The sequence below is a fragment of the Rhinopithecus bieti genome, unplaced genomic scaffold, assembly GCF_001698545.2.
Source record: "Rhinopithecus bieti isolate Rb0 unplaced genomic scaffold, ASM169854v2 scaffold_40150, whole genome shotgun sequence".
Taxonomy (NCBI): domain Eukaryota; kingdom Metazoa; phylum Chordata; class Mammalia; order Primates; family Cercopithecidae; genus Rhinopithecus; species Rhinopithecus bieti.
Window position 1 is genome coordinate 33,828 of NW_016816382.1, and position 21,902 is coordinate 55,729.

At 39.2% G+C, this 21,902-nt stretch overlaps 1 protein-coding gene across 1 annotated transcript in view; it reads right to left on the bottom strand.

Moving 5' to 3' along the window:
* Window positions 1–21,902, bottom strand: part of ECPAS (Ecm29 proteasome adaptor and scaffold) — a 129,102-nt gene that overhangs the window by 9,628 nt on the left and 97,572 nt on the right. The window contains 18 exon segments of the mRNA XM_017854817.1: window positions 14–222; window positions 1,149–1,208; window positions 1,211–1,234; window positions 1,237–1,338; window positions 1,890–1,956; window positions 2,035–2,126; window positions 2,692–2,758; window positions 3,816–3,905; window positions 5,180–5,245; window positions 7,267–7,417; window positions 11,840–11,961; window positions 13,167–13,214; window positions 13,971–14,076; window positions 14,998–15,077; window positions 17,602–17,769; window positions 18,039–18,156; window positions 20,190–20,258; window positions 21,211–21,325. Of these exon segments, the coding sequence (XP_017710306.1) occupies window positions 14–222; window positions 1,149–1,208; window positions 1,211–1,234; window positions 1,237–1,338; window positions 1,890–1,956; window positions 2,035–2,126; window positions 2,692–2,758; window positions 3,816–3,905; window positions 5,180–5,245; window positions 7,267–7,417; window positions 11,840–11,961; window positions 13,167–13,214; window positions 13,971–14,076; window positions 14,998–15,077; window positions 17,602–17,769; window positions 18,039–18,156; window positions 20,190–20,258; window positions 21,211–21,325 (1,754 nt within the window).

The window sequence follows — 21,902 nt, forward strand, 5'->3', positions numbered from 1 at the left end:
ATGGTTCCTTTACCTTTCCTGCCCATGTTCTTCCAGCCAGGCCTTGCAGCAATGCGGTCAGTATCATTCCGAGATATGGAGGTACTAGAGAGCTAGTTTGCTTTGCAATTGATGCCATGGCAATTGCACCCTGGGCTTTCATTTTCCAAGACTGAGACTGCAAAGCCTTCTGGGTAATAGTAATTAACTCCTGCAGGTATAATCGAATGCCACCAAAAGAACCTAGGAAAGCAAAATTAAAACAACTTTTAAGTGACAAGAAAATTAACTGATTTTCTAAGTCTGAAAAAGAGTCAGTGACCAACAGTCTAAAAGCAGTGATTCTCAACTGTTAAAACACACCACTCTCTCAAAGGGAGAGAAAGTGGGTTGGTGCTGTGACTTACTCTCACAATAGTAGAACTTTACGAACTTAGGTGCCCACAGGAACATATCACACAAATGGGCATCACCCATTAATATGTGACAAGGTGAAAAACACATTTAGAAAACTACTCTAAAATACTCTAAGGCTACATAAAATCACACTCTCAATTAAAAATATAAAGCTCTCCTTGCTCACAGAGTTTGTATTCTCTCATGTGGGCAGTGAGGAATGAGTAAAGACAAAAATCCTCAGTGCCAACCTTGAGAACTCAGCAATTGGGATGGGTTTAAAACTAAATGGGATGCATATTAAGGTCCTGGGAAAGTAACTTTAGAGGAGTTTATGAATAACGAATACAAGTAAAAAATTCTAGCTGTGGCCAGGCACCACAGCTGGCTCGAAGCCTGTAATCCAGCGACTTTGGGGAGGCCCCGAGACGCGCGCGGATCAAAGGTCAGCGGAGAATCGGAGACCATCCTGGGCTTAATACGGGTGAAACCCGGTCTCTACTAAAAATACAAAAAAAAAAAAAAAATGAGCCAGGGCGAGGTGGTGGGCGCTGTAGTCCCAGCTACTCGGGAGGCTGAGGCCAGGGAGAATGGCGTAAGACCCGGGAGGCCGGAGTCTTGCAGTGAGCTGAATCCGGCCCACTGCACTCCAAGGCCGGGGGAGACAGAGCCCGAGACTCCGTCTTCAAAAAAAAAAAAAAAAAAAAAAAAAAAAAAAAAAATTCTAGCTGTGATTCCTAAGAAGCAGGTTTAACTCAGGTCACACTACTAACCAGGTACATTTTCCTGCCACACTTCAGTCCATAAATTACATTCTTCTTTTTCGGATTTTCCTCATCAGCAATTTCATGCATGCCTAAAATGCCAGAGGCAGGACTTCTTTTGCATGATTCTTTAACACATCAGGGCTGTATCGTCCAATAGCATGAATAGTCAAAGCACAAGAGGTCTTGTAGATAGGTTCTGAAAAGGAGAAACCAAAATCTTTATGATATTTATTGTTTTTAAGGGTAACTGATCTAAATAGGCTATTGTTCAACTCATATAATAGCAAAACAAATAGGTAAAATCAATTAGAAATGTTTCTAGCAGGCTGGGTTGTGGTGGCTCACACCTGTAATCCCAGCACTTTGAGAGGCCAAGGTGGGCAGATAGCTTGAGCTCGGGAGTTTAAGACCAGCCTGGGCAACATGGCGAAACCCCATCTGTACAAAAAATACAAAAATTAACCAGGTGTGGTGGCATGTGCCTGTAGTCCCAGCTACTCAGAAGGTTGAGGGACAAGAATCGCTTGAGCCCAGGAGGCTGAGGTTGCAGTGAGCTGAGAGAGCACCACTGCACTCCAGCCTCAGCGACAAAGCCAGACACCATCTCAAAAAAAAAAAGAAAAGGAAAGAAACAAATATTTCTAGCAAATCACATAAAATCATAGAGGGTAAGATCTAATTTGTACTGTTTTATTGGGCTGTTAACATCTAAATTTAAAATGACATAAAATAGAAAAAAAAAGGTACCTTCTTTCTCCATATACCACCCACTGAGCTTCTGCAGGAGTTTTTCAGTGCTGCTATCCCGTGAAGTCTGAAAAAGAAACAATCCTAAGTATTTCTTTATAACCGTCAAAGAGTTTTATTTAACTAAGCAAGAAATTTAACTCACCCGAACTAAATGGCCCATGGCAAATGCACAAGATTTCTGAATCACACTGTTCCGATCTGTCAGGCCACTAAGCAAAGCACTCATAAGTTTACCTACCAGAAATAAAGAGAAAAACATCTGATACTTGGTTGACCAAATGTTCCACTCTGTTCCCAGAACCCAAACAAACCTAACCCTATAATTAACATCTGATTTCCCTCACAGTAGTTTAGATTTCTGAATGTTATATTTATATATCCATTTGCTTCCTTTCACCTGATATAAAGTTAAAATTAAACCAGAATATCGTGGAAAAATTTGCAAAAATGAGAGCCAGGTATATAAAGAACATAGCCCAGCCTAGAAACCAATCTAAGAAGAGAAAAATGCTGATGTAAAATCAGCTATCAATGGTAAGTCCTATGGAATAGAGGATACTTTTACCTCCATATACTACTAAGGAACAATCAAACGTTTATGAACAGTGAAAAGTTGCTCAACTCGATAAACCCCGCACTTCCTGCAAACAAAGAAATGAAGGGGTCAGGGGACTGAAGGGAGAAAAGGCACACAGCATCACAAGCAGGTCTGAATAATAATTATTTTTCCTTTTTAAAACTCTGTCACACAAGACAGGGCCGCGCAAAAATATCACCACACATCACTTGACAAACTCACCTGAGTAAGGTGTTAGGTCCTGAGGACACTGAGTAGTTAATGACACAATGACACTGGCACAGCCACCCTACAGGATTACAAAAGCAAAGGTCTAAATCTGACGGTCACAATGTTCTACCTACCAAACCACTGGCTTAGGTGCCAAAAATTTAAACATATAAAATACATGAAACCTAATACCCCCTCCAGGATTCAATACAGAAAAAGGAAAACTCTTAAACTAGTAATGCAGAGATTTTATTTTTTAAACTCCCAAGAGAAAGATGGGTGATCTTAGACATTGTGAAAAAGAAAGAAAACTGGTACAATCTTCTGGAAAAGCAAAATAAGTCATCTTGTCCATCACTGGGCTAACATTTCCATTTCTAGAAATTTAACCAAATGTCTTCAGGTATGCCTCATCACCGTAAAGCATCACAGTACTTTACTATTTTTTCAAAAACTGAAAACAAGTCAGATGTTCCCTGACGGAATAAAATAAATGATGTTACATCCATACAGTGGAGTATCACAGGGCCATTAGAAGAGGACATTGCAGAAGATACATGTGCAGAAAAGACTAGAAGGAAACACTCCAAAATATTAACAGCAGTTATCTCTGTACAGCAAAATTCTAGACAATTTTTAACTTTTTCCTAATCTATAAATGCTAAAATTGTACAATACTAGCAAGTGTTAATTTTGTCATAAGAAAAAATGTGAGTTACTAATTTGTTGTTAAAAGGGTGGTGGGGGGGCATCTGATCCTTCAAAGATCTAGAAAACTAAGACATTTTTCTGTTCTAACACTGCTGACCCCTCTGTGAAAAATGCAATTGCCACCTAAAACAATCCATGCCCTGTAACTGGATGTGCATTTCCATGAACTGCTAATGAATGACAACCTAGAGGGTACGTACATGGCACCCAGAGAACAGAAATGATTCCACTAAGTAAGTTAAGACAATACTTATTGGAATAATTACATGTTTTCAGTTATTGGTGCAACCACAGAAATAAAATGGTTAGTGTATAATAATATTAGATTTTGTGGTAAAACATGAATTTCAAACATGATGGCTGTCATATCCTTATGGCCAAAACTAATGAAGATGCACATTTCTTCTTGTGAAAAATACACTTACCTTAGTTCCAAGACCTACACCACTTCTGATCAGTTCACACAACCTAGGAACTAGCTCGCCCAGCACCGACACATCAAGATATTGCAGGCACTTTTGAAAAAGGACAAATATAAAGGTAAGCCTTGGCAAATAAGTCAAGACCATATCTTCAATTAAAAACTGCCCTTGTCAAACACGTACCCACTGGATTTTACATGAAGTTGAAAAATCACTGTTTGATTCTGCTCTAATTTCAATACTAAAACCACCACTGTACTACAAACAGAAAATTATTCATCAGTGATTCAACACTAAAACAAACTAAAAAATGAAAACATCAATTTGCTAAAAAAGAAAATAATGATTACTCAAGAATAAAGAATCTTTCTGGGCCTACTTCCTCTTTATCAATCCATGTTTAGTATAAAAAACCTAAACTAAAAATTGATCTTCTACAGTGGGCCTACCCTACCAAATCCCCTCTAATGAGTCAACTTCTTAGATGAATTTTCCTATAAATTGCTGGCTTTTATTTTTGAAAATGCAATTAACATGTTTTCTATTAATAATGAAATTAATAATGAATATAACTAAATGGTATTCACTAACTATTCCTATTTCTTTAAATTTTAATTTCCCCCCAATAATCCAACAAAGATACAACATTCTTAGACTAAATTTTGGTAACAGTCCCCCAGCAGGCACTAAAACATAGCTACTTCTCTTGTCCAGTTTAACAGTTTTTTGTACATTTCAATTTTTTTAGGGGTTGGATCTATAACTTCAGAGTCCTGCTAAAGGTATAGATCTGCTTAGCAAACTAATTTCCAGTAAACACAATCATAGCTAACTAACCACTACAGGGAGTGCACAACACAGTAACTTTACCAAGACTCCAGGAACTTTAGAAATCAGAACCTGAGAGTGCCAAGCAGCTCTTTACTGCAAATGCCTTCCTATGACTAAAACAACATATCAACATTGCCCAATCTCTTCACCTACCTTTATGTCACCTACTTCATTAAATACCTCCAGCTTATAACTTTCCTAGTTCCTCCCAAAGATAACTATTAGGCACAAGCACAACTCTGAACCTTTCTAAATACACAGCTCAAAAGACTACAGATGTAAATTTATACAGAGCTCTTAATATGTTGTTGTCCCTTGTAACACAAATTTGGACCGACTGTTTCTGGTATTTGGGGGAACTACTTATTCCACTTAGTGACAGAGGAGAAGAGAGAAATATACTAAGAAAAAACTGGAGTCACAACAACTGCTCAATTCATCCCATAAGTCTCTACTTCATTTAACATAGCCTGAAGACTTTGAAGAATTACACTTTCAGGTAAGCAAACCCTCTCGTTATTATTTAAGACACTCACCATGTTGATTGTTTCCATCATCGGAGAGGATTTGGCAGCACTAAGCCGAGCACTATCCATCGCAGCCTAAAGAACAGAAATTCAAGTCACTCAGCACATTCAATTAATTAGGAATAATCCACACAAACACCATAAAAGACTTTCACTTCCAAATTACAGAACTTTTAAAAAAATAATCCGTAGCTGTAACAAAGGCAAACATTAAGTCTAACTCTAATTTCTTTTGACCTATACTCAACAATTTACCAGGAGAAGCAGCACCTCACTACAGGTGAAAAATCCAGATAATAGTTAAGAACTTAGCATAGTATGGCTGTGGGCAAGCCATCCAGCCTTCTTCAGCCTGAGGTTCTCCATCCACTAAATAAAGGAACTGACTAAATAAATTTCTAAGGTTTTTAAAATTGTGTCTAAGCAGTAAAAAAATTTATATGGGTAGTTCTTTAACTTTGTAATCAACCTTCATATCTACAAAGGTATTTTAATCTAACAACTATGCTGAAGGAGAGGTTAATACTATCCAGATATGATAAAGGAGAAAAGTAAGTCATACACAAGTGACTTGCCTAGGGCTGCAAAGTTTAGACTAGAATTTATGTTTCCAAATTCTCAATGCTTAGTAAACATCCTATGGACACCCAGGAAGGGGCAAGTCTACTGCTGAAAGAGGGAAAAATAATGAATAAATAAGCAGCAGCAATATTAGAAGCAAAGGGTAAAGAGAGTAAGTTATTAGAGAAGTTTAGGCAAGTTAAAGAGCAAATAGTGAACAAAGGAAACATGTTGTATATAACAGTGTTTAATAGTTCTAATAAAAAATATAAATTAAAAAAACAGTCAAATAGAAAAATAGGCATGGAATATAAACACAATCACAGAAGAAATATAAACGACTAATACGATATGAAAAGGCAATGGACAATGCTAGGAAAAGAGTGCAAATTAGAAAAATGAGATTCTTGTTATCAGATATACATTATTCAACAGTGGCAAAGGTACAGAGAAAAAAGAACAATTAAAACCTTTGATGTTGCAAAACCTCTCCCATCAAAATTCAAAATCACCTGATGTAGAGCACTATGTATACATTAAAAAGAATGTGTGTATATAGACATGATATTCTATTAATTTAAAAAACAAATCACAGAACAACACTCACAGTCTGATACTATTTTTAAATTAGTATGTTTGCTTGGTTTGGTAGCCTATGACTAAAAAGGGATTTGAGAGAAAGCACAGGAAACTTCTGATAGCAGGTGCTTCTCAGGGAATGATACTGTGGTGATGGGGAGACCTCCTGTGGGATTACTTTCTATCCTTCTGTATTAACTTTTCACAATAAATATGTCTCATCTGCAGTTTTAAAAAATGACTGATCAGGCTGGGTGCGGTGGCTCACGCCTGTAATCCCAGCACTTTGGGAGGCCGAGGTGGGCAGATTACGAGGTCAGGAGACCGAGACCATCTGGCTAACACGGTGAAACCCCGTCTCTACCAAAAATACAAAAACATCAGCTGGGCATGGTGGCACTTGCCTGTAGTCTCCGCTACTCGGGAGGCTGAGGCAGGAGAATCGTTTGAACCCGGGAGGCAGAGGTTGCAGTGAACTGAGATGGCGCCACTGCACTCCAGCCTGGGTGACAGGGCGAGACTCCGTCTCCAAAAAAAAAAAAAAAAAAAAAAAAAAGACTCTGATCAGAGACTAGGTGACTCCATTACACCTACAAAGCAGAATGATTTTGAGATATGCCAAAGTCTAGGTGCAAATACTCTTTGCTTACAGGGCGAGGGAGTCCATGGAAGGACTCTGAAGGTACAGATCCAAGCCCTAAAAAAATTGAAATGTACAAAAAACTATGTTAAACAAATGTTAATTCATTTTTTAGATGGAAGTGTCAGTTTTCATCCAATTCACAAAACAGTGTATGAGCTGACAACCTCTCTCCAAAAAATAGTAAAACACTGCATGTGGTGAGAGAGGGTGAGTTCTGGTAAGAGTAGTGACAATGTCATTCAAATGAACCTTGGTATCTTAACAGGGCTCTTCCCTCATGATACTTACCAATATGCCTGTGCTATCCACTCACCTTTTCTTGCTCTGTTGCCCGGAGGCTCAAATAATTGAGAACTTGGGGCTCCAATACACTCAAGGACTCTAGCAAAGCTGGAATGAGTTTTGGTGCATGTGGTTTCAACATGGCTCCTGCACTTTTGCTGATCTTCACAAGGGTGTTAATGCTACAAACATATGGAACACAACTCCTGAGTCCTTTTAACAAAAGTGAGAAGACCTACAAATCTCACCATGAGGCTGTTCTGCAGTTCACTGCATTAAAGCATATTGTCACATGGTTACAGAGCCTGGTCTTGGCATTTTTTTTAACTTTTATTAAAGAAACTTTCAAGCATATATAGAGGTAGAAAGAATGACAAATGAAGTAGGAAAAGCCTACCTTCATTAATAGTAGGAATGAAGTTCCATGTATTTATTTATAGTAGGAATTTACATTCATGGTGAAATTTTATGGTAGGAATTTATAGTAGACATGAAATTCTATGTATTCTCCACCCAGTTCAACAATTAGCAACATTTGACCAATTTTGTTTCATTTATACCTCCTCCAAACATACAGCCACCATTCCCCCACCACTGTATTACAGTCATGTGTTGCATGAGACATTTCAGTCAACAACAACAGACCACAATGTCCAGCAGTGGTCCCATAAGATCATACAGGAATACCCTGGGGATACTGCAGGTTCTGTTCCAGACCACCACAATAAAGAAAGCCACATGAATTTTCTAGCTTACCAGTGCATATAAAAGTTTTGTTTACACTATATTGCAGTCTATTAAGTGTGCAATAGCATTATGTCTAAAAGTACATTAGTTGACTTTAAAATATCTTAATGTTACTGATCATCTCAGCTTTCAGCAAGTCATTATCTTTTTGCTGATGGAGGGTCTTACCTCAATGGCGATGGCTACTGACTGGTGGTGATTGCTGAATGCTGGGGTGGCTTTCGTAATTTCTTAAAGTAAGTTAACAATGAAGTTTGCTATATCAATCAACTCCTACTTTCACAAAATATTTCTTTGTAGCATGAGACGCAGTTTGATAGCATTTTACCCACATTAGAACGTCTTTCAAAGTTGGAGTCAATCCTCTCCAACCCTGTTGCTGCTTTATCAACTAAGTTTATGAAATATTCTAAACCCTTTGTGGTCATTTTAACGATGTTCACAGAATATTCACCAGGAGTAGCTTGCATCTCAAGAAACCACTTTCTTTGCTCATCGAGATAAGAAGCAACTCCTCTTCTGTTCAAGTTTCATCAGGAGATTGCAACAATTCAGTCACATCTTCAGGCCCCACTTCTAATTCTAGTTTTCTTACTATTTCCACCATGTATGCAGTGACTTCCTCCATTGACATCTTGAACTCCTCAAAGTCACCTATGAAAGTTGGAATCAACTTTTTTCGAACTCCTATTAATGACATTTTGACCTCCTCCCATGAATCATGAATGTTCTTAATGGCACCTACAATGATAAACCCTTTCCAGAAGGTTTTCAATTTACTTTGCCCAGATCCATGGCAGCTCTAGCCTTACAAAATACACTTCTTGAATAGTAAGACTTGAAAGTTGAAATTACACCTTGATCCATGGGCTTCGGAATGGATGTTGTGTTATGTTAACAGCCACGAAAACATTCATTTCCTTGTACCTCTCTATCAGAGCTCTTGGGTGACCACGCACATTGTCAATGAGCAGTAATACTTTGAAAGGAATATTTGTTTTTTGGGTTTTTTTTGTTTGGTTGGTTGGTTTTTTTCTTTTTTTTTTCAGCAGTAGACTTCAACAGTGGACTAAAAATACTCAGTAAACCATGCTGTAACAGATAAGCTGTCAACAACACAGATAAGACTGTGTTGTTCCATTTCTAGAGCACAGAGCAGATTTAGCAGAATTCTTATGGCTTTAGGATTTTCAGAATGGTAAATGAGCACTGGCTTCAACTTAGTCACCAGCTGCATTAGCCCCTAACAAGACAGTTGACCTGGCCTTTGAAGTGTTGCAGCCAGGCACTGACTTCTCTCTAGCTATGAAAATCCTACACGGTATCTTTTGCCAAGAGAAGGCTGTTTCATCTCCATTGAAAATCTGTTGTTGAGTGTAGACATCTTTATCAGTGATCGCAGCTAGATCTTCTGGGTAATCTGCTGCAGCTTCTATATCAGCAACTGCTGCTTCACCTTGCATCTTTATGTTATAAAGGCAGCTTCTTTCTTTAAACCTCATGAACCAACCTGTGCTAGCTTCCAACTTTTCTTCTGCACCTTCCTTACTTCTCTTAGACTTCACAGAATTGAAGAGAGTTAGGGCCTTGCTCTGGATTAGGCTTTGGCTGAAGGGAATTTTGTGGCTGATTTGATCTTCTATCCAGAATATTCAAACTTTCTCCCTGTTAGCAAAAGGGTGTTTTGCTTTCTTATCATTTGTGTGTTGGCTGATACAGCACTTTAAACCTCCTTTAAGAACATTTCCTTTACATTCACAACTTGGCTGTGTGGCATAAGAGGCCTAGCTTTCATTCTATCTCAGCTTTCAACATTCCTTCCTCACTAAGCTTAATCATTTCTAGCTTTCTATTTAAAGTGAGAGACAGGCAACTCTTCCCTTCATTTAGACAGAGGGCATTGTGGGGTTATTAATTAGCCAATTCCAATATTGTTGTGTCTTGGAATAAGACACTTGAGAAGAGGAAGAGAGATGGGGAACAGCTGTTCAGTGGAGCAATCGGGACACACACAACTTGATCAATTAAGTTCACCATCTTAAATGGGTGTAGTTCATACAACTCCAAAACAACTACAAAAGTAACATCAAACATCACTGATCACAGACCACCAAAACAAATATAACAGTAATGCAAAGTATGGAATACTGTAAGAATTACCAAAATGTGACATAGACATGAAGTGAACAGATCTGTGGCAACCCTGCATCAAGCAATCTAACTGAACCATTTTTCCAACTTCATGTTAATGTTTGCACACCCATGAAATCACCTAATGACACATCTCAGAAGTATCCTTATCACTGACACGTGACTGCACTGGAAAGCATATCCCTTAACTAAACTTCACTATGAATATCTAAAAGACAAAGGTTCTTTATCATAATCATAATACCATTTTCACACTTTAAAAATATTAATGATTTTTCCATATCAAGTATCCAAATTTCTCTGTTTCATTAGCTTCTTAAACAGTTGGCATGTTGGAATCAGCATCCAAGCTCACTCACACATTGCAATCTACTGCATTTCTTAAATCTTTTTTAACAGTCTCCACTCTCCTCTTTTTTTCTTATTTGTCCTCGTTGACTGTATTCCAGTCAGGTCATTTAACATGTTCCTCTCTCCCCCTCTCCCCTGTAGAGATCTACAGGCTAAACTGAGTTCACGTTCAATTTTGTAAACACACACACACACACACACACACACAGAATCCTTCCTAGGCAATGCTGTGTGCGTTCTATTCCATCACATCACGATGCACTGGTTGTCTTTTTGTGCTGTGAGGAGTGATTGTTAAGTTCAGGTCTGGTTGCCCTGAATCATTATAAAGTTCTCGTCAGCCATTCACCCAGTGGATTTAGGGGCACCTAATGATCACTACTTAGATTTTACTGAGGAGAGCAAAAAGTGATACTTTTTTGTGTGTGTGTGAGATGGAGTTTCACTTTTGTTGCCCAGGCTGGAGTACAATGGCGCGATCTGGGCTCACCGCAACCTCCGCCTCCCGGGTTCAAGCTATTCTCCTGCCTCAGCCTCCCAAGTAACTGGGATTACATGCATGCACCACCACACCTGGCTAATTTTTTTTGTATTTTTAGCAGAGACAGGGTTTCTCCATGTTGGCCAGGTTGATCTCGAACTCCTGACCTCAGGTGATCTGCCCACCTTGGCCTCCCAAAGTGCTGGGATTACAGGCATGAGCCACCGTGCCTAGCCAAAGTGATACTCTTAGTTGCATCTGCCTTTGCAGTTGTTAGGTGAGTCCTTCTAAAAAAAACTTTCTCTCATCAACTATCTACTTGCCATGAAATACTGCTGGCACTATTATTAGTAATTTGTTCTACTTTTAAGAGTGAAATAAAAATGGAACAGATAAAGTTCCTAGACAGCACTGTAGTTTAAAAACAAACAAAACATACAAACTAGAATCCTACACTATTGGTTTTAACTTAAAGTAGCCATATATCTAAAAGTGTAAGTACATTTTTTTGAATATTTTATCATTGCAGGTGGTAAACAGCTTGTCTTAAATCTAATAATCTGTGAAATATTACTAAATATTTTCATGAACAAGCACGCTCCTGAGGACCTGCAGTGTAACAGGAAAATGTGCTTGTTGGGAGCAGAGGCTGATGACAACAGAAAAACATGCTTGACTCAGAATGCTGGGCAAAAACAAGGTCTCATGAGAATGTTTCCGTGAAAATATTCTGACTCACAAGTTTTCACAAATGACCCAAGGGTCATTCTCCTAAACCTCTTTCTTCATATTTTCCAGAATCTAACCTAGAAAGAAACACGATTTCTAGGAACTGAGCAAATCCAATACATTCATTTCATCGACGGATGCGCACCTGAGGGCTCGAACTTCCGTCACGGGGCTCATCATTCCTTTGTCCAGAAGGCAAGGCAGAAGGGCAGCGATGGTTCTCTGGCCAGCTGCTCCTTTGGCAGGGTCACACATTTTCACACAGACCTCACATACAAAGAGCATGGATGTTAGTGAAAGTGACCGCTCATCCAATAAAGCATTCATCTGACAAAAGACTTTCTACTTCACATATCCAGAGAAGAATAAGTGAATCTACTTTCTCTGACACTACAGAGACACAGAGGAATGAGATATGAGATTGAGTCTTAGGCCTGCCGAGAACTAAACAGGAAATTTGGTAATGCATTTCACTGTCTAAGCACTGGTCCTCTAGTTTGTGAAATACGGAACAAAATAGATGATGATCGAATGAGAAAATATGTAAGACACAGCACTCTAAAAAAGGTTTAGGGCTGGGTGCAGTAGCTCACACCTATAAACCCAACACTTTGGGAGGCCAAGGCAGGCGCATTGCTTGAGCCCAGGAGTTTGAGACCAGCCTGGGCAACATGAAGAGACCCTGTCTCCACAAAAAATATGAAAAAGTAGCCAGTCATGGTGGCAAACATCTGTGGTGCCAGCTCTCCAGGAGGCTGAGGTGGTAGGATCACCTGAGCCCGAGAGGTCGAGAGTGCAGTGAGTTGTGATCACACCACTGCATTACCAGCCTGGGTAGCACAGTGAGACCTTGTCTCCAAAAAACAAACAAAAAAAAAAAATTAAAGAAGTTTCGAAGTGTTATCATCATCATCATCATCATCATCATCATCCTCATCATCAATAACGTCGGGTCGCACACAATATAGTGGTCAAGATAACATCTGAAACAAGAAAACACCTGTATTTAAAACCTGGTTTTACTACTTATGTGACCTATGGCAAGGTTTGTGAAACTAGAATGTAAAGTTCCTGATATATCACAAAATCAAGTTCAAGTGGGAGATAATTTAGTTTCAAAAAGCTTTCCAACCTCATAGATATGAAAGGTAGCTTTATATGTAAACATAGCAAAAGCAAGAGAAAAGACCGGTGTTGCTTGATCTAACTGAGTGACATGCTCTTCAGGGTTAAGTCAAAGTTTTATCTTAATTTCACCGTTTAAAGAGACCACAAGTATACTCTATTCAACATACCAGCACTACAGTGTTTACAGCACTCGCTTTCTCATTCATTCTAAGAGTAGTGAACTACAACAGGAAGCCAATTATACTGCAACTACATGTCACTTCCTATGACAATAAGTAAATCATTGTCATGGTCATCCAGAACCCTGCCCCACTCCATTCCCAATGTAAGACAGGAGTTTTCACCTTGCTCAGAGTTTTCAGAGCTAGTTCTGCTGCTTTTCGTACAGATTCCTAAAAATGACAAAAGTGTGAGATCATACAAGTTAGAGAGTTTCACTATCATCTACTCTACAACTTGCAATTTAATTGCCTCAGAGCCTATAGAGATTGGTGGAAAATCTTACATTTCATATTAGGTTAAAAAAAACTGGTATCTCATTAGACTCCCTGCCCATCAAGGAACACATTACCGTGCCATACTACTAATTTTTAAACATTAACTGTAACCTATTTTGACCTTAATAAATTTAGCTATTAACAGTTGAGAAACTAAATGTATTATAAAAGTAAATACATAAAGATCTATGTGAGAATTCTGAAACACTTAAAATCCTCCAATAAATAAAGCAAAAGAAAGGTAAAACTGAAGTGTCTAATTTTAATGGTAAAATATCAAAAATACCTAAAATTAAGATTGCCCAAGAAAAATTCAGAGAAATTGGTCACATTATTTGAGAATAATTAATCCCATTTACAGAACTGATCGAAATACTGTTACTATATTCAAAACTGTTATTTGTCCCTAATCCAACAGAATTATGTGATCTCTATTGAAAGAAGGTATACAGCCACCTTTTTTTCAAGTCTATTTAATTTAGATCTAAGGATACCCAATCTTGCAACTTCACAGACACATTAAGACTGAAACTTTGGGGGAAAACATCAGTCTCTACCTGGAAATGGAATTCTGACATATACAACATAAATATTTTAATAATTCCAATTTAACTTTTTGTATGTATAAATGATAATTTATTTCTATAATACCTTGATATCATCTTGTACTCTAAAAAGCGTTTCCCAAATTTCTGGAAGTTTATCAATGATGTCATCTAAGGGTCTTCCTCTCAATAAATCATTCAAAGCTAAACAGCTGAAAATTAAAATTTCATTTCAACATATGAAGAAGAAAGTCAGTATTTTACTATGAAACGTTTATACTAAAAAAGAAAACAGATTCTGCCTCTAATTCGAGTTCTCATCCCCTCACCCCAAAACAGCAATGACTTCTCTCCAGGTCCCTCAAATATAGTATATATATATAGAATTTACAAGTATAAAATGTTTGTTTCCCACAACTATAATACAATCCCTTTGAGATGACACATCTTTTTTTATTCACTAGTGTGCCCCCAGGGCCTAGCACACTGCCACGTACATACTGGGCACTGAATGAATGTAATTTGTATACAGAAATTCTATACTATAAAGTCATGACAGTACAAAAATATATCTTGGTATCTACCAATTTAACAGGTAATCTTCAACTTCTTTGATTTCATACTTATATAAACTATGACAATTTAGGAAAATCATTGACCAAAGCTTAAATAGTTAAAGAAAAATACCTAATGTAGCCAACAAGAAATATGCTTTTTAGTAGTTTTTTGTTTTGTTTCGAGACAGAGTCTCACTCTGTCGCCCAGGCTGGAGTGCAGTGGCACGATCTCAGCTCACTGCCACCTCTGCCTCCTGGGTTCAACCGATTCTCCTGCCTCAGTCTCCCGAGTAGCTGGGATTACAGGCACACGCCACGGGGCCCAGCTGATGTTTGTATTTTTAGTAGAGACGGGGTTTCACCATGTTGCCCATGCTGGTCTTGAACTCCTCACCTCAGGTGATCCACCCACCTCGGCCTCCCCAAATGCCAGGATCACAGGTGTGAGCCACCACACCCAGCCAGCTTTTTAGAAGTTTTAATTTATTCCTTTTGCACAAAGTGTAAAACCTGGAAATTCTGAAGGGAAAAAAATTCGGCTTTATTTGACTAAACTTATATTCCTAAAAATGGTACCTGGATTCTCGAACTCGCCACATATTGCTTGTAAGGTTCTTAACCAAATCTTGAAGAATTTCTTTCAAATATTTATCCACCTAAGGAAAGCCAAAGGATAAAATTTAAAATGCAAAATCCATCAATAATCAAATTATTCAACTCTTAACCACACTGGTTAACCACATTAACCCACACTGCCCATGTTTTCTGTATTTTACAGCCTCCATGTCTCTCTAGGCCACTCAGCCCACAAATCTCTTCCCACTTTTGGTCGCTATAAAGCTGCCAGGTGATCATTCTAAAATGTACATTTGATGCTTTTATTTTCCTCAGTGCATAAGAATGAAGTGCAATCACCCGGGCATGCACACAAATCCTTCCATAACTCATCCAGACCCAAAAGTACCATATTCTGTCTCAACTCCATTCCTTGGCACATGCCACCTCTACCTACATCCCCTTTCCAGGTCCTACTTGCTTGGCTAACTCCTACTTGTCCCTCAAGGTTCATATTAGCCATTCTTTCTCAGAGAAGACTGGCTTGGGTACTCTCCTCTCTGTTCCCGTAGCACCTTCTGAAGGAGCATCACACAAAACCATTCAATAACTGCACTGTTCCACTATACTGGAGACCCTCAAGGGGGTCAGGTGCAGTTACTGCACAGGACAGTGGAGTTATTGAGGGACAGTGTCTCACTCATCACTGCATCATTGCTGCAGTTATTGAGGGACAAGGTCCTCACTCATCATCAGTGCCAGTTACTGAGGACACAGTCCCCCTTCACACCAGTGCAGTTACTGAGATAGAGAGTCTCACTTATCATCGGTGCAGTTAGTTGAGGGACAGTGTCTCACTCACTATCAGTGCAGTTATTGAGGGACAGAGTCTCACTCATCATCAGTGCAGTTACTGAGAGAAAGAGTCTCACTCATCATCGATGCAGTTAGTTGAGGGACAGTGTCTCACTCATTATCAGTGCAGTTATTGAGGGACAGTGTCTCACTCATCTTTTTATCCCCAGTACCTTACCCAGTGCCTGGCTCATGACTGTTCAGAATGAAAGATGAGTTTTACTTTTTAAGCCTCTGTGCTGTTTTGATATACACTTAGCAACTTGGTAATAATGAGAAAATAATGGTAGAATCACTTTTATACCAATGCTGACATTCTCAAAAATGTATGGCTTTTCCACTTTTATAGGTAGGAAAGGTTTTGTTATTCTTACTTACATGAAAGAAAACCAAGACAAAGAAGTAAATAACTGATGTCTTCCTATGTCTGCTTCTCTCAACATTCTCCATGGATGATCTCATCCACACTTGTGGCTTAATCCTTTCACTCACACAGATGACACTCACGTCTCAAGGGTCTAGGCCTGTGTCCTGAGCTCAGACCTACAAAGCCCATTGGCCTATTAGATCTTGGCTGACCCAGAAGTGCCACATGTTCTCCTGGAGCAAGCAAAACTCACTGAGTCTTCAAAGCTGAACCCTCAAGTACCTACCACCATGAATAGAAACATATTCGGCCTAGTACCAGACAGGAGAGACAGGAAGGGGCCACATTACGGGCAGGGACTTGTAAGACATAGTAAGGATCATGGAATTATTTAAAGTGAGGCTGTAAAGCTACTAAAGGATCTTAATCCAAAATGGCACAATCTAATTTTCATTTTTAAAAATCACTTTTGCTACTATGTAGATAATTAAATGAAGAAAGGCAAAGAGGAAAAAAAAAAAAAAAGACAATGATGACCTGTTCATCAGGAAAGAATTAGGGAAAGAAGAGAGTGGATTCAAGGAATACTTTGGAAGCAGAATCAACAGAATTTGCTACTAGATTCAATTGGGGGTGGTGGTGAGACACAGCCCAAAATAAAGTATGACACCAAGTTTTCTGGCTTGGGCAAATAGGTGAACAGTGAGAATAGAGGGGGAAGGTTATTTTTAAAGTCCTGTTCTGGGCATGTTGCGTTTACAGTATTCTGAAACAACACTGAAGTGAAAATTTCAAGTAAACAGTTACATATGTAAGTCTAAAGTGCAAGTGACATCTGGACCAAAACTGTAAGACTGGGAACTTCCACAATAAAGATGACATTTGTATGCCTTGGAACTGATTGATACAGAGAAAGCTCAGAGAACAAAAAGATACTCAGAGACAAGCCCTGAGAAATCTTACTATCTAAAAGTGGGATGGAACATGATTAACAGCCAGATGAGAGGACACCAACAGAGAAAACAAAATGGCAACTGCCTGTTCCTTGTATGTCTCCCCACCTAACCGAATTCACTGGAGGTGGGGCCACAACCCACTCTCCACTGCGTCAATCATTCCTCTCCACGTTTACTATTCCATTCATGTGAGTATATGATCATTTCCTTAACCATCTTCCCAGTGGACATTTAGATGGTTTCCATTTTGGAGATTTTAATAAATGTTGCCACACACATCTTTAATACCTTGAAAGTAGGAAGAAAGCATGGAATGAAAGACAATTTGTTTGTTTAAACAAGTTAAGTATAAAAAGTAGAAAGGAAGATGAGCACTGGGTTTAAATCCCATGCATGACCTTGGACAATCTACAGTGTTTTCCTAACACAGAGTTCACAGACACTTACCATGGATTTGTCAGTGACCAACGCATTCCAAATACTTGTCATGGCCTGTCGAATGCCAAGGTTGGGATCAAACTGGTAACGATAAAGTCGAGGAACTAGCTGAGGCAGAAAAGGAGCCAGCTGCTCTCCAGCTCTGGTAGCAATTACATTAAAACCAAAAGCAGCACCCTAAAAATAATAATAGGCTGAAGTGACTCAGATGCACCCATTAGAGTAAAATATTAACACAGCAAAAAATTCTCCCTCCCAAACTTATGCCTAAATACAGCCTGATTTATTGGGCTTTCCAATCAATAGTAGCTATGTGGGGTTCAGCTTTCTCATCAGGCACATACTTTCACAAAATGCACTGTATACCATTTGCCATTGTCTGCCAATGTAGCATGTTTGGTTTGCAGGAAAAAAAAAAAAATAATTGTCCAGTGATAGCAACTTACCTTCCTAGAGTTCCACATTGCATGATGGTTGGCTAAATTCATAAATTTATACACCAGATCTGGCTGGCTAAGATCACTTGCCAGAGAACAAAGTTCCTTGTAGGTAGAAAGGCCCTGACTTGGAAACAAAGAAAAAGAGGTAGGCAATAATATACTTCTCTCTCTCCAGCTTAAAAAAATTACATCATCAATATTACTAGGACATATTAAAATCAAATTTTCACTCAGTTTCTAATATTGAGTTATCTTACCACCATGGAGACAGAAAACAGGTTGGGAAGAATATAAAAAGTCACCTAATTCAACTATCAGCAATTCCTAAGCTCCTCTACATTGCTGCTAATAAATGACCTAAATGCACCTCTAAGTCCATAGAAGTGGTCCCCTCACCACCTGGGGATGCAACTCAATAATTCTCCATTATGTTATGCATAATCTCACATGATCATAAGAGAGTCATGTGACGACAACATCTGTCTTCCTTAAGTCTTTTCTAAGCTAGACCACCCTAACCCTGATTAACTTGAGTCTTGTTCACTTTCCTCTGAACAAATATATCTAATCGTTTTATGTTATTTTTGTAAAATGTAAGCACTTTTTTAAAAACTTAGAAGGAGTCTACAAGGAGAATAAGTAGAATGAAAACAACTTTTGATGTGGTAACAGTGTACTGTAGGGGAACGTCAATGACAGAACAAACTGCAGCTTTCTCCTGTTGCAGACAACAATGAAGCAGGTTCGTGTGGGACACCACAGCAAGGCCCTGCAACCAGCAAAGATTTGCCTAACGATCCACAGATATAAAGCATGATAAAATAAAGGAGGTCAAGCTCAAGGAATTTATTTTAAATGCTAAAGTAGTGGCCTCTAAAATAAAGAATTACACCCACCCAAAAACAAGTGGCAGTGGGTGCGCCTAGCTACGCTTCCAGTGTTCCGCAGGACTCAGCTGCCTGAGAGCTGACCTCTTGGCCTAGTCAGTCTTCCCCAGCTGCCCTGAGAGCCCAACATCATGGGCTCCCATGCAGCAGCCCATCACCAATGGCTGGTCACTGAGGGGACATAGAGGGCCAGGCTCCATGCCTCAAAGCAGAACAACTCCAAAAGGCCACCCATGCCAGCTCAGAGCTCCTCAAGAGGCTGGTATCCACTGAAACGATGGCAGCAGTTCAGCCTTCCCTCAGTCATAGGCCCTATCCTGCTTCCTCATGCCCCCACAGTGATCCCTAGAGCACTCCCCAGTAAATTTCCCACACAATAATCTCTATCTCAGAGTTTGTTTCCCAGGACACTCATTAAGACATCAGCCTGCCAGGCGCGGTGGCTCACACCTGTAATCCCAGAACTTTGGGAGGCCGCGGTGGGTGAATCACTTGAGATCAGGAGTTCGAGAGCAGCCTGACCAACATGGTGAAACCCCATCTTTAATAAAACACAAAAATTAGGCGTGGTGGCAGGCACCTGTAATCTCAGTTACTTAGGAGGCTGAGGTAGGAGAATCGCTTGAACCCAGGAGGCGGAGGTTGTAGTGAGCCAAGATCAAGCCACTGCATGCCAGCCTGGGCAACAAGAGTGAGGCTCCATCTCAAAAAAAAAAACAAAAAAAAAAAAAAAAAAGACATCAGTCTTTTTTCCATTAAGTTTTTTTTTTTTTTTTTTTGAGATGAAGTCTAGCTGCTGTCGCCACGGGGCTGGAGTGCAGTGGACCGATCTCAGCTCACTGCAAGCTCCGCCCCCCGGGTTTATGCCATTCTCCAGCCTCGAGCCTCCCGAGAGCTGGACTATAGCGCCCACCACCTCGCCCGGCTCGTTTTTTGTATTTTTTAGCTAGAGACGGAGGTTTCACCGCTCGTTTAGCCAGGATGGTCTCGATCTCCTGACCTCGTAGATCCGGCCCGTCTCGGCCTCCCAAAGTGCTGGGATTCCAGGCTTGAGCCACCGCGCCCAGCCTTTCCATATAAGTTTTGCTTCTTCCACGAATAGATAACATTTCCTACAGAGGGTTGTAAAATCAACTTCATCAACTGCTCTATTTATCAGTATAAATAAATACAATATATATATATATATAATAATACTACGTTATATATATTTTTTTTTTTTTTTTGTTTTTTAAAGATGTTTACCATTCAATGGATTTAGCGTACTTACCCATCTGGCGTTTTGCCAAGAGCTCCCCCTTGAAATACCACTGTCTCTCCAGAAACTTCATGTTTAACTCTAAACCAAAATAAGAATTTCAATAAGCTTCAAGCTTTTCACACCAACATTCAACTAGCCAATGCAATTCATTTACAAAGTGATAAAACTTCCTATCAAGTATTTACTGTGCACAAGATATAAAAGTCTTTTACCGGTCAGGCACGGTAGCTCATGCCTGTAATCTCAGCACTTTGGGGGACCGAGGCAGGCGGATCACTAGGTCAGGAGTTCGAGGCCATCCCGGCTAATACAGTGAAACCCCATCTCTACTAAAAATACAAAAAATTAGCCAGGCATGGTGGCACACGCCTGTAGTCCCAGCTACTCGGGATGCTAAGGCAGGAGAATCGCTTGAACCAGGGAGGCAGAGGTTGCAGAGAGCCAAGATCAGGCCACTGCACTCCAGCCTAGGCAACAGAGCAAGACTCTTGTCACAAAAAGACAAAAAAAAAAAAAGTCCTTTCCATGAGGCTGCAAATTTTGTAAAATGAATCCAGAATGAACAAATTAACAGATGAAAAAGACATTTCACATAATTTCCCCTGAATTAAATGTGGTAGCACATGAAAAACTATCCTTCCTACAAGGGAAGAAACATAAAGCAGCAATCCCTTACACAGATGATTTCCCCTCACACTCTTCACAGATTAGACTATGAATGATATGCAAGCTTCTTCTCCGTATCTTAACTTCCATTTAGCTAACAGTAATTAAGGCATTTTTCTAATCCAATATATTAATTGTCTGAGATCATTAAACTTTCAAAGCTTGACCTAGTGGCATGCTCCTAAAGTTAACAGTATACACTGGAATAATTGTGCTATCCACAGCACAACAATTACGGACTTGCAATTTAGAAAAGGCTTCATAAATGAAAAAATGGAAAGCTGAATCTTCCTTCTCCAGCATATTCTCACGTGTATAGACTTCCTCTATGGGCTTGAATCTAAAATTTTCAAGTTCACCATACCTTTTGCCAGTCATAAGTGTTTCTACAAGTGTAGAAACCAATTCCTGTTGATCTTGTTCATTGCCTAGTTCATAAACCAACCCAAGGCCCTTTGATGCAACATCTTGGCTAAGTTCTACAAGAAAGTCAGACAAGATTGTATTACTTTAAAAAAATTTTGTCTACTTGCTATGAAATCAAAAGCTTTAAAAAGTTAACACTGACCCAAAATGATATCAAAGTAAAGATATAAAAACAGAATCAACATGTCTATTTTGTTAAAAATAATAATAAATCATTTCAGTGGACATGGCACCATACATAAGTTACTGTAAATGAGAACCACATTCACAGAAGATCCAGTTCACAAACCCAGACAATACTGATGGACCTATACAGTGTCACTGGACAGTGCAGCGACAGATCATCCACGGGCTGTAAGTCACACACATCAGAGATAAAACAGCCTCACGAGATCTCAATATACTCAGACCTAACTTTTAAAAGTCAATACAAGACCGTATGTTTAAAACAAGTTATAAAACAAAGCTACTATTGAAAGATGTAACACATATACGTTCACTCTCTCCTAGCTTAAATCAGAGAGGAAAAGTAACCAGAGGTAGAAAAAAGCTATTATGAGAGATACTAATGTTAAAGAAGGCCTCAGTTCCATTTTAAAATGCAGAGTTGAGGAACATGTTCTAACGTAT